At 37.7% G+C, this 16247-nt stretch overlaps 1 protein-coding gene across 6 annotated transcripts in view; it reads right to left on the minus strand.

Annotated features, from left to right (window-relative positions):
* Positions 1 to 221: 221 nt before the first annotated feature.
* CRACR2A (calcium release activated channel regulator 2A) overlaps positions 222 to 16247 on the minus strand; it is a 52675-nt gene continuing 36649 nt past the window's right edge. For 4 of the 6 annotated variants that reach the window (XM_048294214.1, XM_048294215.1, XM_048294216.1 and 1 more), the window contains 8 exons: positions 16047 to 16138; positions 14973 to 15297; positions 10993 to 11125; positions 8942 to 9023; positions 7834 to 7948; positions 6117 to 6218; positions 1343 to 1419; positions 222 to 447 (listed from right to left, as the gene is read on the minus strand). In XM_048294214.1, coding sequence (XP_048150171.1) covers positions 357 to 447; positions 1343 to 1419; positions 6117 to 6218; positions 7834 to 7948; positions 8942 to 9023; positions 10993 to 11125; positions 14973 to 15297; positions 16047 to 16138 — 1017 coding nt within the window. In that variant the 3' untranslated portion in view covers positions 222 to 356. Of the gene's footprint in view, positions 448 to 849; positions 964 to 1342; positions 1420 to 6116; positions 6219 to 7833; positions 7949 to 8941; positions 9024 to 10992; positions 11126 to 14972; positions 15298 to 16046; positions 16139 to 16247 lie in introns of all 6 variants that reach the window. The other 2 variants (XR_007201542.1, XM_048294218.1) reach the window with 2 other exon arrangements.

Genomic DNA, 16247 nt, shown 5'->3' on the forward strand with positions numbered 1-16247 from the left:
ATAAGCAGTATTCATAGGATGGGTCATTCACACCAATAAGAATTTACTTCATATTCCTAATGGTTTTCTTCCCATAGAATTATTTCTTATTATTAATAATTTGGCAGCTTCTACGAGCCTGATGACAAAGCAGGATTCAGTGTTGTTAGGCATCAAACCGAATAAAAGACTGTTACTGCCCCAAAATCACTGTCAATTAGACAATATTTATAAAAGCAAGATCAGAGCATAAAAAGATTTTAATTTTCACATACACCTACACTCAGAACACAGCAGAAGAAGTATTTGGAAGATAAAAGAAAATCTGATAGTAGTGTTGTATAAATGTATGAATTGTCTAAACATGCCTCAGCATTTTATTGCCTGATACAGCATGACTTTTTGTTCGTATCAGATTGAAGTTCGATGGTTTTCTCTTTCACTTTATCTTCATGTTCTTTTAAAATCCTGGGGGAAAGAAAGAATACTTGTGACAAAAGTAGTCAATAAAACCCAAAAGAGATCAAACAAAAAAACATTTTCCCAAGAGTATAAAATTATCCAGAGATTTAACAGAATAGGACAGAATTTTTTGAACTAACAAACAAACAAAAAAGTGCAATTATGGCCCCATCACACAACTGCCTTGGTTCATTTATTTAGAAAAATTTAGTTAGTGCTGATTGTTAATATTTATTGCATATTACAGAGACTCAAAACAGTGACTTTCATATCTTACTTTTAAGGCTGGAACAAATCTAAAACAAATCTGGCTGCCTAGACACTTATCAATTACCATAACTTCCACAAAATTTCACTAATTTCAGTGACAATATTAGACATTTGCCAACTCATTACCAGTGTCCTCACCTCTCTAAGTAGTTCAGAGGGGCCATATTTTCCTGTATTTTTACCTCTAGCCTTTATATAACTTCAAAAATCCACTTCTTCCTGTCTCCCAGCCCCGAGGCAGCAGAATTTGAACTGTAATGAGCAGAGGGAAGAAAGAAGCATATCCACTGTCTTGCTGCAAGGAGTCAGCAGCATCCATTTTCAAGTATATTTCTCCAAACCTTCAGGAAATTCTTGCAAGAACTATCACAACAGCCAAGGCCCTCAGCTTTCCTAGCAACAATTCAGATGTTTCTGGATCTACACAGAGCTCTACTAACTTAAGTCTTTATGAACCTGAGCAACTTCTCAGTCAGAGAAACAGGGTCAGGCTATGGAGCAGTTTAAAAGCAACAAATATTTCACCACCCTGAGTTCCTATAAAACTAATTTAACAAAGAGAATTCACAATGTCATCAGTGACAGGGCAGTGAGACATGTAAAAAACTCATTGATTGTATTTTCTTCTTACCTAGCTAAGTGAAGCACAGACTTTTCCACATTGTAGCCAGAATATGCACTGCATTCATAGAAAATTAAATTGTAATCCTACAATCAAACAGAAAGACCATTTCAATTACTTTTGCACAGTATCTCGCCACAGATATTCTGAAATATGAAAATAAAGAAGGAGAAATAGATCATCATAGAATCTTAATTCTAGAGCTAACAGTAAAGAGTAACAAATGAAGTCCAAGTGTGCCTCACAAACAACAACTATATGCTTCTCTTAGTGGATACTTGTTCTGTAGAGTGGCTTTTGATCTGAGAGCTCAAATGCAAAGATGTCTCATAAGGTCCTGAAGTCTTGTGAACTTTCCTTGTGATGATCAGGCAATTCCCACATCACTGAGTGCTGGACAAAGAAAGTGAAAAGAATTCCAGTAACACTTCTTTCATCTTCTTATATTCATGAAATTTTTCTGCACCTTCTTCCAAAGTCAGCCTGCATCTTCAGTTTTGTACCCCCCTGGGAGCTTTGTAATTAAGAACAGTGGGTAAATGATCAAGTCTTGGGAGAGATTCTCAGCACTTCAGCTGAAGTCTTATCACCATAAATGCAAATGCAAGAGATCATCTGCACAAGAGCCTGGCCTGGCAGTTCTGATGGCATAGAAGTTTGAAAGGGAATGACCGATAATCCTCCAAAATAAACATCTGTCTATTTTCACAACCTACTACACTGGAGGTCACCTACATTGCCTCTGTGGTATTAACTGCATGTCCTTTTACCCATCCAGATTTCAAATTTCTATTCACTTTCTACTTTTCTATGTGTCTTATTGCTATTTATAGCAGTAACTTAAAATTCAAGTAAGTCAGTACCTTAAGAAATTACAATCTCGTCTGCATATTTTCATTTGCTTATTATTAACTGTTATTACTGCACTTACACTTATTTAACCACTCTTCAGAAGACACTTATAATTCAGTTTTCAAAACTTTCCATTAAGACGACCAGGTATTTCAGTTTTGGTTTGGTTTGGTTTTTTTCCCCTATATACCATGCTTCCAGAATTGCACAACTTTTGGAAATTCCTGTCATCTTCATGAAATTTCAGAGACAAAAAGTGGGGAAAATAATTCCATAAATACAGTAGTTTATTTTAACACCTCAAAAAAAGTGCTTCAGTGTTATCCAGTGTCAGTTTTGAATATGTTGTCAATGGTTATAATTTTTGTTCTAATGAAAAACAGGATTGAAAAACTTGCAATAATTTCTGGATGACCAGATAAGCACAGAAGAGCAGAGAAGGAAGAAATCAGGCAATGTTAGTGTTGAATAAATATTTTATAGATTGTTTTTTAACACACAACATTCACAATGATGCCACCCTATGATTCTCTTGCTTTTCTTAGAAAAGTTTTAAGATAAAATTTGACTGGGTCAAATTTCTTGCTAGCTATGCAAACAGAAGCTTGAAATAAAAATTACACTCTCTTTTTCTGCTCAGATGATCAGAACTCTAATAGAAACCCTACTGTGGTCAGTTTATAGGTATTCTGTCTGTCAAGCTGAGAGTGATACTTCTCCAACATATTCCCCACATACAACAGAATGACACTAGAGGAGAACTCTCAGTGATAACATTTATGCTGGCACGAATCCAAATGGATTTTTCAACAAATTGCTTGGGTGGAAAGATAAAAATTTAAAGTTGATAGTAAGTGCTTAATTCTCTCAGTCTGGCAAAAAGGTTCTTATCTGAAAGGGGAGACAGTCTGCAAATACAAAGTGCCATTTCTTCGATTCAAAGAAGAAACTTTAATTGATAGCATACATAAGGAGCACAAAGTAGGAGCAGGCAGGACACGTATAATTATTAAGCTAGGAAATGCCATCCATCTCCACCCAGGAATTAGCTATTGAACCTTGGAGACCACTGGCAATTACTTCATTTTAAAAACTTACCTACAAATCAGCAGACATCTAAAGAATAGGGAGGAAAATGAATTATTACCAGAGAGAGCTGGGCAATTTCTGTCCTGTAAAGCAGCATCACTCTGAGAATAGCTCCCTCATTAGCGGTATTTGTGTAAGAATGGCACTGACAGGTTGACAAAGGAGACACTGTATGAATACACAGAAACAGTCCTCATTCCATGAAGCACATGCACTCTGCAAAGCCAAGGCAGGCAAGGCATTATTATCTTACTTTATAGTTGAGAAACAGCGATAGAGAAGGATTTATTGACCCATTTAAGATCACTCAGGAAGTATGTGCAGGGCCAAAATAAAATCATGCTAGGTATGAGCACGCCTGAGCAGCACCTTTATCATAAGGCATTTTATTTAAATAATTGGCAGTGGTTACACTTATCCACTCAAATAGAACATTGGCTGTTCCTGACACTCACAATATGATCTGAATACTCTCCCTTGTGCTCACATGCACTCTTGATCACTGGATCAAGCTAAGATAAAGAGAAATTTGTTATATGGAGTTTTCCTTCTGGATCCTCTGCTAAAAAAAGTAATCCAGAATCCCTGTGCTCATTCCATTCCCCCTTTCACGGGGTATAACAAACACAGTGGAACTACCAGTCTTCTCAAACGACAACTCCTCCCTTCAGGCTGCCATTATTCCTTTTAAAAATTAACTGTGCTGCCTGCCTTGCAAAGAAGTTACGTGACAAATGCATTATAATGGAAGCCCCTGGATTTCTGACCAAATTTGTAGTACAGTACAATACTTGCAAGATGTGGGACTGAAACAAAGCAAGACTTAATACAGCTGGCCTGAAATGCCCTCTGAAAGTACATGTTCCTTTCTGACTGTAGAAAAAGCTGGGTAAAACCAATCCCATCCTGTGAGACACTGAAACAGTCCTTAAAACTGTTGGACTTCAGGGCCAGCAGGCTCAACTGATTCTTTGTCTGCACAAGAAGAGCTTGTTTTCACCAAATATGGCTATACAAATTAGTGTCAGCTCAGCATCTAGCCCTGTGTATTTGGGATCATTAGTGAGTAATTCATGGGATTATTCACAAAATAACTCACTCAATTGCATACACTAACAGAGACAGTGGTATGGAATTACATGGCCATTTAGCAAGAATTAATATTTCATTAAAATTCATGGTTATTATTAGCTCAGCAAGCAAATTATTATAATTTAATTATATCTATGCTGCTTTTCAACTAATCCATTGCCATTAATCATTCCTTCTCTTAACTACCTCAGGCAGCACATTCAAACATTCAAATGAGTCATTCAGATCCATTCATTTGATTATAACCATCTTATTTGACAACTTTTTGTTTTACTTATGCAAAACATTTTATTTTCTTGCATGACATGTTAGAATTAATAGCCTGGTGGGCTGTGAGCTCTATATACTAGAATGATTCATCTTTTTTTTGCTAGTACAACTATTTTAGAGTGAGATGACACGCAAGACACCTACTCTCTGTCCATTTAGCGTTTATGTGTCACTTGTTTTTTCACAGAAGGATTCAGTGTTACACCCTGGAGTTCCTCCTAGCTTCCAGGGTCTCAAAGTTATCTGCATTTCCATGCATAGGAGAAAATAAAGCTGATTTCCTAAAGGGAGAACCTTTGGGGGATAAAGTTCAAGGCTGATAATCCTCTCTGATAAAAACCAAATAATGGACACAAACCTGAATAGGGAGGTATGTGAAAAGGCTATGTGAATAATCAAAGTTAGACAGAAAGAGATCTGGCCCTAATTCTTTCAGTTACAGAGAGGTGCCTAGCAGCAACCTTTCCTGGAAGAAAAATTCAGCTGCACTTCAAATTTTGAAAATACCCTTTTTATTACTGGCAGTAAATTCATTTTCAAAGGCAAAACAGGTGAAATCCAGCACACTGTTTAATTTAGGTATATTCCTACCAATTCAGTGAATTTTTCAGCAATATTGTGATGACTTATTCCTAAATAAATGAATATTCTGCAGGCATTCATGTTCAAACTATAAGCAGTGCATAGAGAGATTCAAAAGAAAAATTGATGGGCATGGTATACAGGAATATAAACAAGTATCTGGTATTTGCAGTCCCTTGAATGCTTAAATTATGCCCATGGATCACCAGTGCTCTGGTAGATGCAGACTGTTAACTCTACTTATTTTATCTCCTTGATGGAAAGTTACTAAAAGTAAACATGTTTTCTACTCCTACCACAGGAGTAACAGATGGTCTTCTGTGGTTTTACAGGAGGTAGGAGGGAGAAAAGGTCCCCAAATTATCTCTATGTTAAGAATCCTTCCACAGAGAAAAGGGAGAAAAAAAGAGAGAGAAAAAAAAGCAGCAAGGAAGGAAATAGAGAAAAAGAGATAACAAAGAGACAGAGGAGACACAGTGAGAGTGAATTCTTAAGCATTTTTCTTCTCCACTCACTTTTTGGTTTGGTTTAGGGTTCTTTATTTGTTTAGTTTGGTTTTAGGGTGTTCTCTTTATCTAGGCAGCGTTATAAGTACTGTAATTATCAGCTTACTTCATTTACTGAAGTAAGTAATACATCATACTATATAATAATATATTATATATATTATAATATATATATATATATATAAATATATATTATAATATATAATAATACCATATAATTACATCATACTATCAACTTACATCACTGAAAGCTGAATTGATGACTGTAATGGGGTTCCTAATCCTTAAAAATACCTGTCTGACTAACATTAATCTGTGTTTCTATGAATTTGGACACATTGGGACTCTGTCTTAAAACCTTCACCTTGTAAGGGGTTCCCTAAGTACATTACCTTCGCAAGATGGTCTCCCATTCCCATCGGGACCTCGCGCTCCTTTTCGTTGTCGGTTTTATTACCCAACAAAAGAACAGGCACATTCTCCCCACTTGCCTCCTGCAGAATAAACAGCAAATATCAACTGAGGCATTGAATTCAAAAGATCACAGACTAAGAGGATAAAAGCTAACAAATGTCACAATATAACAAGACATTTAAGACTTCACACAAACCAGGTACATGCCACTTTGCTTACAAACATCAGGAACTGAAGTTGGATAAAAGATATGAAAAAGACAGAATGCTAAGGTTACACTAACTAGGGATTTTTTTTAATAGCAGCACAGAAGCTCATTAGACTATATTAAAATGGGAAAGAGAAAACCACCATGCTACACAGGCTCAGATATTATGTGTTTATAGCCACTGCTTTTCTAATTACATGGCCAGGAAAAATAATGGCAACACCTGGGTACTATTATGCCAAATGAATTACACAAAATAGTGGAGAAATACACAGAATAGGCCCCCAAAAATACACAGAATAGACAGAAATCAAAATTCATTCTGAAAAGGGTTATAATTATCACAGCGAGTGCTTTCATTAGGTGAACTGAATGCTACAGCAGTAAATGGACTTGGCTGTATGTCCAAATTAGCAACAGTTTGCAGCAAACAAAAATTAGTTAGTAAAGAAGAGTGAACTATTACAGCTTGGAAAAAAGTTTTGACCACAACATTCCATTTTTCTGAATCAAATTCTGCAATGCTCCTCTAGCTTTTACCATACTGAATTAAAACATGTCAATGCTTTATTAAGATCATATAATTAGGAAGGGCCTGTTCTTCCCAAATGCATGCTAATATTACTTCAATAAGGCTACTCATATCTGGAATAACTATGACTGTTTGGAGGCATTTAAATGACTGAGTCCTAATCTGAACTCCCAAAGCCATCTCTTGGCTATTATGGAAAACAGTGTGTTACACTAGAGCATGTGCCAAATAAAATCAGACTAAATGATCTTCACATATCAATTTGTCCCTTACTCTTCCAGTGAGCAAACAGGAAGTCACACTTTGTTCTTGCTACAAGTCAGCTCTTTGTGGCAGCTGCCTCAGTTTTATTTTTACTCTTTGTTCTGGCCACAAGCAAATTCCATTGCTTACACTCATAATATGTTTTAATTTTTAATTAAGTGATGTCACTCAGTGGCATGGGCTATGATTTTCTTTTCAAGTGGTTGAAGGATTATCCCCAGGACACTGAACTGTCTTTCACGAGGCAGTTTCATAGCACTGATGTAGATTACATAGTTCTAAGTTTACAGCTTATGCTCACAATATAGTCTATTTTCCACAAGCTACACACTTGGTTATCAAACTGCTAATGATCATCAGTGATCACCACCACTGAACCAAAACCTCTCCGTGCTAGCAGTGATCAGTGGGGGTCATCAGCTCCTTTCATGAGAAATCACAGAACTCCATGCTGTGATTTTCCCACCACTCATTGGAAGTGCTTAAAACCCTGGAACTACAATTTTTTTTCATAGAAATAGAGATCAAAACCAACTTCACCTTCAACAGTGCAGATCAAACTCACTAGAAAAAACATAATTGTGACAACACAAGAAACATGCTGCTCTCTCTTTTACCCTGCTAACAGCCCTTGTTCAGAAGAAGGTAGAGAATGACACAAGGGCTTAGATTTAAAGTTATGTCAAGTTACCTCAATGCTTATCAGCCACTGCTTGACAGCTGTGAATGTGTCTTTTGCTGTTATGTCATACATCACAATGACACCATCAGCTTTTCTGAAAAACTGCTTGGTAATGCTTCGGTACCTACAAGTAAGAATGTGGTTACAGCTCTCTTCAACAGAAGCAACAATCTGACAAGTTAAAATTTATAGTAATTCCTCCATGCAAAGGTAAATAAATTATTTGGGGGGAAAAAAAAAAAGGGAAAAAAAAAAACCAAATGAAAAATAAATAAAAGTAATTTTTTAAAAGGAAGTGTTTGGCAAAGTTCCCCCTGCCTTCTTTAATTGATTCTGGGTTAGACTGGATAATTAGTTGCATATCTCACCTTCTCCCACCTCTTTCATTTTAAGCTTGGAGCAGAAATTTCTCCCTCACTAAGTGCTCTTCTAAAGCTAGCTAGGTTTTTGGAGACCTTTTTTCCAAGGTTCCTGTAGAAAACGTAGATTGTCATTATCATCCTTGCTTTTAGTAATAGAAAATTACACAACAGGTGAGGAGATGGGGAAGGAAATTACCACTGAATGCTTACAAAAATCTGGTGCTCTACTACAATGCTATTGTTTTGGTAAAAGAAATAAACACCTTTTTTTATCTATTAAGGCATTTTCTTCTATAGAAATAATTCTAGGTGCATTTTAAAATCAGTCTTGCTCCTAAGGAAATAGTGTGGTACTAAACTTCGCAGACCTTAATTAAGTCTTTTTTACAGACTGTCACTTTTTCAGTGGACTTAGCAGCAAATCAGCACATTAGTGCTGCAAGGGAATGAGCTAAACTGGGAATCCACTGGCTCTATTAGGAATCCTCCTATATTTGTTCCTCTCCAGGAAGCAGGATTAGGTCCATGCTTAGTAATCTTCAAACAGATGATTCAAGGAAGTGAAACTTTAAAATGCATACAGGTTTTGACGGGCATGGTGTTCAGTTTCATCATACTGTCTGTATTTCAAGCAATGAGTTTTGTCACTTTCATCCCTCCAGTTCCCTCCTCCATCCCAGTGGATGGGGCAGTGAGGGAGCAGCTACACAGCTTGGCTGACTACCAGGGTTGAACCACAAGAGAACCTTTCTCACCGTTCCTGGCCAGCGGTGTCCCAGAGCTGCAGCGCTACCTGGGTGTGATCTACTGCGACAGTTCTCACGTTGTAATCCACACCTGCAACAGAAATGCAACGAAAGTTGTCTCTTTACAGGCTGTTTGATCTCTGAAAACTGGATCCAGAAAATAGCAAAACTTCCAGAAAAGTAAAAAGATAGGCACTACATTAAAAATTATGCCCAGAGTCTCCAGCCATCAGAGGACAAGAGCTTTTATTTGCTTGGAAGTTCTCCAACAATAAAATACTGAATGGTAATAGAATAGTTCAATTTTGTAAAATATGCAAGATAAGTCACTTTCCAAATCACAGAACATGAGTCAATGGTCCATTTGACAGTCCACAGCAGTCCAAGCCATTTAGCCTGGAATTCACTGTATAACATCAGCTGCATGAAATGTGTTAGTTTAGTCTGAGCTAACCACATAGGTGCCTTCTACAGTTAGTGGAGAAACACAAGGCATGGCACAGGGAACAGTGGAACCTAAGAAAAATGCTGAAGATAGATGGACTGAACATGTGGAGAACCTCTTCCCCTATTTATAACATAGAAGATGAGCTCACTTCACTTAGGTTAGTCGAGATAAAAATTCATTTATTTAAACTTTTAAATTAATTGCCTCCCGACTCCTCTAACCTGTGAAGATGTAAGTATTTTCTGGATATTTGTAACAATAATTAGAGTCTTAAATGTAGAGATGTCTCTACATCCTCCTAATAACAACCTGCATTTTTTTGTATCACACTGAAGTGCATCATAAAATCACACAATCATTGAATAATTCAGGTTAGAAGGGATCTCAGTAGGTCAGCAACAATATCTTTGGGGCCATTTTCCACAACAATGGGATTTTTGCCAGTGGCATCAATGGAGCAGCATCCATGCCTGCATTCCTTCAATAGGAGATTAAAAAATCTGGATGGAGGCTATATCCATTGCTTACACCTCAAAGGAAGAAATTTGAACTATTCTGTAGAAATTCATTGAGAACACTCCTCTCCATATTATTCACTTGACTTTTCCACGGTCTGTACCTTGTCAGCCATAGCCCGTACGTGTGAAATTCATTGACGTGAACACTAAATCAAAGCTATGACAAATGCTGTTTTCTTTGCAAGAACCATGGATGACCACCCAAAAGATGAAAAAGTTCAGAGGTTATTTTCCTCTGGAAAATTGCACACACCATGTAAGACCTCAGAGTGCAGAGAAGTGTATCGGCCAATTACAGGACAACATGGACAGGAGACAGCATTTAGGTCTATAGAATATATATGAATAGGCAACTACATATAGGTGTCTAAACTCCCATTCCATTAAATGAAGATACAGGAAATGAAAAACTAGGGCATTACTAAGCTCACCTTGAAGTAGGTAAGTTTTATTTCATATATGCTGCAGAATAAGTAAGGTCTAAATATAGGCTAAGCATAAAGAATCTGGTCATTTAACCCAGCTGCACTGCAATAACCTATGCTTCAGTTTTTGTGCCTTGATTTTGTGTCTGAGTTCTGAAAGCTTGGTCTACAACTTCAGGCAAGGTAAGAATAAAGTAGGCTTCGAAAACTTTGGCTTTGAAAACACTGGTCTGACATATTTTTTTGGTGATTAATAGAATGCAAAATCTTCAAATAGGTGATTCAGACATTCTACGCTCTCTTTAAAACAAAATCAAATTACTTAGAGGGAAAGAGACAAGGTATGAAGGTGGAATGCTTAGTGAAGTGCAATCCAGAGGACAGGATATCTGTTTCAGAACTGCGAGACCTACAAGGAAGTTCTAGCTCCACAGAAATCAGTAGGATTTTTCTGATTTATTTCAGTGCTGCCAGGATTTCAATACAGAATCTACTCTGAAACCTCTCCATCAATTATGTGCTTCCCAGTTTAGGAGAACTCACTTTGCATGTCCTACTTTTACTACATCTGTATGCTTCTGTTTTATAACACAGGGCCTGATCTCAGTAGAAACTGTTAAGTACTGTCAGAAAAAAAAAAAAAAAAGTTATATTGTTTCTTAAACTTACCTACAGTAGCAGCTGTGCCTGGGAAAAAACGATCTTCACAAAATCTTCTTAAGAATGAAGTCTTTCCAACACTCGAATTGCCAACAAAAATGATCTTGAATAAGCGCTCTGGGACAGAGTTTATTCTCTCCTCCTTTAAGTAAGAGCAAAAATTAGCCTCCAACTGTTCTATAAATCCTGTTGCCTCTCCAGTTTAAGGCTGATATGGGGAAAACAATAGATTTTATCCTATCATTTTCTTCCTTACTCATGAAGCAATATTCTGTTTCTTAAAATAACTCAGCATTTCAGATGTTTGCCATGCATCATTCCAGATTATCTGAAGTGCAGCGACTTGCACTGAGCTCTGGAATTATATCGAATATGAACCTTTACATGAAACTGCCAAAATAAAACAGTTTATGTTCATGGCCACAAATCAAAATTTATAAAGCTTCACACAGCTCTGCTCAGTAGATTCATCCTATACCAACACCACAGAGGAAGCAGCACATCTCCATCTAGATAACAGAAGCAAAGTCATAATTTTTTGGCTTATGCCACCAGATTCTTCTCTTTGCTACTACCATAGAGCCAAGAACTTCCATCCAATTACCACATTTCTACATCTGTTTAACATTACAGGCAGAAGCATGGAGGAAAGACACAGACAAAGAATTAGACCAGTTAATCAGGCTGTAAACATTCAGCTATGTTTCTGTCATTTCACTTTTTAAGCAGAAGGAACAACAATTTGTTCTGCTTATCCAGGTCCTGTTTACTGCAGGCTAAGCTAAGTGGATGCTGGAGAGAATATTTATATCCTCTGTCAAGTAGGTCATCATTCTTTTGTACGTAGATCAGGAGTTGCTTAGGGAAGCACTCTGTAGCACCAGCTGGTTTGCAGCCCTAGCTGGTCTCTTCTATTTTGTGCAAAGGTGAAGGGAGATAGAAAGTTTGTTGTAATGCTGCAGAAGGGTAGCAAGATCATGGATGGTCCTGACATTAGTTTGTTGAGATGTGGGTTGCAAGGAGGGAAAGGAGGGAAAGGGAGATGAGGGAGGGAAAGGCCCTCTGCCAGTCATTTGATGTGCAGAATCCATGAAACTGCTGCCGTCATGAAGACATCAGAACCAAATTTACTGCCCGACAGTCCTTTGAATGAGACATTGAAGTCTACACTTGGAAGTCTTTTCTACAAATATACAGAAGTCCTAGAGAAAGAAGAAGAAATAGAGAGCTGCTCTTGATGGGGAAAAAACCCAAACAACAAAGCCTCGAGCGCCTGTCTTCCTGTGAAAAAGAAAATTCACTGCTGTAAATTTTGAGGACAAAAATACATGTCTCTTTCATGAGCTGGGCTTATAGCCCATCACAGTTACAGAGAGGTTTCTTATTCTCCTTTTCTATTAAAATCCCAAACCCCACGGCAACTATAGGCTACTAGTAGTACCCATACATTTAAACAAAGCACATTCTCAGTCCTGCTGAAAACCGTTCCCAGCTTATTAGTCTGTGTGCTCTGGGAAATAAAACAAGCTAACATACAATCATCAGCATGGCAGTATTATCACAGTGCTTCTGAGAACCATAGCTAAATATATGGACTACATGACCTGAAATACTTTGTCCCTGGTGGTCAAACACACTCCAGTAGCACTAAGACTCAAAGACCCCAGAGGTCTTCAGCTCAACTTCTAACACAATAAGAAGCCGTTTGTCACTGAGATGTATCAAGTCCACTTATGGAAATAACCTTAAAAATCAAAGTTGATTATAAATCTGCATGTGAACACTATGCTAAGGGATAAGCTACTCCATAGTCTGCTTCAACAAAGTGCTGATGGGAAAATGCAATAGCAGTAGGATGTAAATTTATTTTAGTTTACAATGCAGTCTGAAAAAGTCTTCCCTAGATGTATCTTTTGAGTGGTCTTTATATAAACAGTAGCCAGGTAAAGTAACACATCTAGCTTTTGTACAATTTAACACAAATGTGGGAGATTACAGGTATAAACATAGTGGTTCATATTCCATATTGAAAGATCAGAGGGGAGGGGAAGTGAATCTCATTGAGAAGTTTTGGACAGAAAATCTTGCTTTAATTTCCATTATGGTTCCTTCAGGGGCTTTCGGAATGATATTTCTGGTAATGTTAACTGCACCTTCATCTTCACAGCCACTCAGAAAAATGCTCTACCTAATTATCAACTCCCAGATAAAACAGTTGCTTGGCCTCATGCACTGCTGCCACCATTGGTTCTACTCACTTGTAAGATGCAGTAGGTCATACAGGATTAGCAGCTGAACTACTGTGAATATATGGTTATTAGGAAGGCTGAATGCCAGCAGCTAGGAGCCTGAGTTCCATACAGCAAGCAATAAGATCATGGAATGCAGTAATACAAAGCCTTGGCAGACTAGTTATAACAAGAAACAAGGTCTAGTTCCTGCCCAGCTGAGAGGATGTGCTTTCAAGGGGCATGCCTGCTGAAACAGAGCAAGCAGGACAGGTTTGTCCTAGCTGGATAGGATGAGTTACCTGGCTTTTGTCATCCTAAAGTCCAGTGATGCCATGCTTTGAAAATGTGATACAAAGTAAGTCATACAGCAAGCAAAAAGCATGCATTGAATTAAATTATTTCAAAATATGAAGCTCTGTTCTGTACCCTCGACATTTTATTAAAAGGTACCACTTAGAAATTATTATGTAACTATGGCATAATTCTATCATAATTTTTAAGATATGCCTGCTTCTTCTAAAAGAACCATATAATTATGACCAAGCAAACCAATTTTTCCTATACTTTAATCTTTTTAATATGTGCTTCAAGAATCTAAAAATGAGTAATACTTAACAATTATTCTAAAATTAGAAAACAAGCACAGCTAGCTCTGAAGCAATAGCAGTGCAAAAAGAACTTTAGACTCCACAGAAATGTACCTTCCAGCATATTGTTTTAAGGATTATTACTGAATGGTGAATTCATTGCTAACATGCTTATACAAGCTAGAGCTGAAAAAAAATAGGATTTCAATTTGCTAAATAAAAGTAACTCCAAAAATAATTAAAAAGTAATGATATTCCTCTCATTGTTTCTCAGATAATGTAACAGCTACCAAAGCTGACTCAAAAGAATCAGAATATGGGAAATATCACTTCGTGGCAAAAAAAACCCCAACCGACAACCAATTTTTTAAAAAAAGGACTTGCTTCTTTTTTAAGACAATTTCTACCTTCCAGTGGATCTTCTTGTATCATCTGTTACAAGGCTTAACTTCGCTTTCCCTAAACAGTCCTTCAAATGTAAGTCTATGCACACATTGTCTGCAGTTACCACTCCTTTAGGTTGAGTTTGCCTTCTTCACACCTTCAGCACTTGTCTGCAGTACATTTTCATCCCCCACTACATGCAATGGCTTAATTTGTCATGTTTCAACTTAGAAAACGAAATAATTTTAGATTCTAGGAATAACACATTAACCTTTGACACCACTTCATGGCATCCAAAGTCCTTCAGAATAGAACAGAATAGCCTGACCACTTCAGGAATGACCAAAAGTTAAAGCACATTATGAAGGGCATTATCAAAAAGCCTCTTAAACATTGACAGACTTGTGGCATGGACCACCTCCCTAGGAAGCTTCACCACCCTCTCAGTAAAGAAATGCTTCCTAATGTCAAGTCTGAACCTCCTCTGAGGCAGCTTTGAACTATTCCCACACATACCGTCACTAGATCCCAGGGAGAAGGGATCAGCACCTCCTTCTCCCCCTCCCCTCCTCAGGAAGCTGCAGAGGAGCAAGGGAGTTGTCCCTCAGCCTGTTTTTCCAAACAGGACAAACCCAGAGCCCTCAGCCACGCCTCAGAGGACACACTTTCCAGCCTTTCCATCAGCTTTGTTTCCCTGCTCTGGATGCATTCAAGGACCTTCACATTCTCCTTAAATCATAGGGCCCAGAACTTTACACTCAAGGTGAGGTCTCCTTTGTCCTCTTACATTTGGCAGTGTTTCCTTCCCTACAGGCTGCTCTCTAGAAGATGATGACGAGTGTTCCATTGAGTGCTCTCTGGTTTCGTTATTCATTTCTGCCTCAGAAGTATTTTCGTCTTCTCCAGTCCATCTGCTCAGCTGCTTATCAACCAGCCTGTCAAGAAGCTGGGGTAGGTGATCTTCTTCAATTGATATTATTCTCTGGAGATGTGATGTTTTAGGCATTCCTCCAGTGACTCCACTATCAGGCTCTTCAGAGAGAACTCCATTCAGTCCAGCAGAATTCCTTCTCTTTGAGTTACTGAAAATATCATCTTCTTCAAATGAATGGCTAAGCAGAGAAAAAAGAAGGTACATCACAAAAATATACTGGACCTGCTATTTTATTCTGAATTTAACCTGAAGAACTGAATTTAATCTCCAGTGTTTTTGACTAGTCACAGCAGGCAGAGTCATTCCAATGTTGGCTGAAAAGTCAGCTCATCATACCATGTGTATATATATAGCATGCTTGAGAATTATAAGCATCATGGGGAAAGCCAATAACTTACAGGAGAAACCTGAACCAGAATGGAAAACATTAGATTAACCTCAATTCTAACCTCATAGAAGAGATAAAGTCAATTTCTCTGCTGTGATTTTCTCCTTTCCCACCTCCCACTCCCATTCTGGAGGAATAAAAGAGCCCCCCAACCCAGATCCTTTCTGTGTGCAATCTAATTCTCTCTTTAGTAGATAGGAAGGACATGGGTTTGTTTGATACGGATAAAAAAGTCCAAGTGGAGATTCAACATTGTACCACATTAACGTAGGGCCATGGGCAAGTTTTTGTGTCTCCCAGCGTATACTCATCCACAGTAAGGAAATTCTCTTGCCTTTGCAGACAGTACACTTGTTTCATGTGAAAATTTGGCTCTTCATTTTCAAATTTCTTAATGAGCACAGTAATCTTATAGTGACAGACACTTTAGAAATACACTCTTTGAAAAGTTCAAAAGTATCAGAAAAGAAGCATTCCACATCTTCTTTCTATAAGCCTCATTATACTCAAACAGAGAACACATGAAAAAAAGTTCTTACCTGTTAGGCAGCATCTTGCCCTCTATGTATTTCCCAATGATAGACCCTGATCTTTGCTTCCAGCTGGCTTTTGGAACAGTTGTTTTGCATTTCTGCACAAATACAGAATACTTCTTACTGATTTACTTCTGCTGTCCATTATGGTTAACTACCCTCATGCCTAATACTTAAATAATGCAATGCAAATGAAAGAAAAAAATG

The sequence above is a fragment of the Corvus hawaiiensis genome, chromosome 2 (genome assembly GCF_020740725.1).
Source record: "Corvus hawaiiensis isolate bCorHaw1 chromosome 2, bCorHaw1.pri.cur, whole genome shotgun sequence".
NCBI classification, from domain to species: Eukaryota; Metazoa; Chordata; class Aves; order Passeriformes; family Corvidae; genus Corvus; species Corvus hawaiiensis.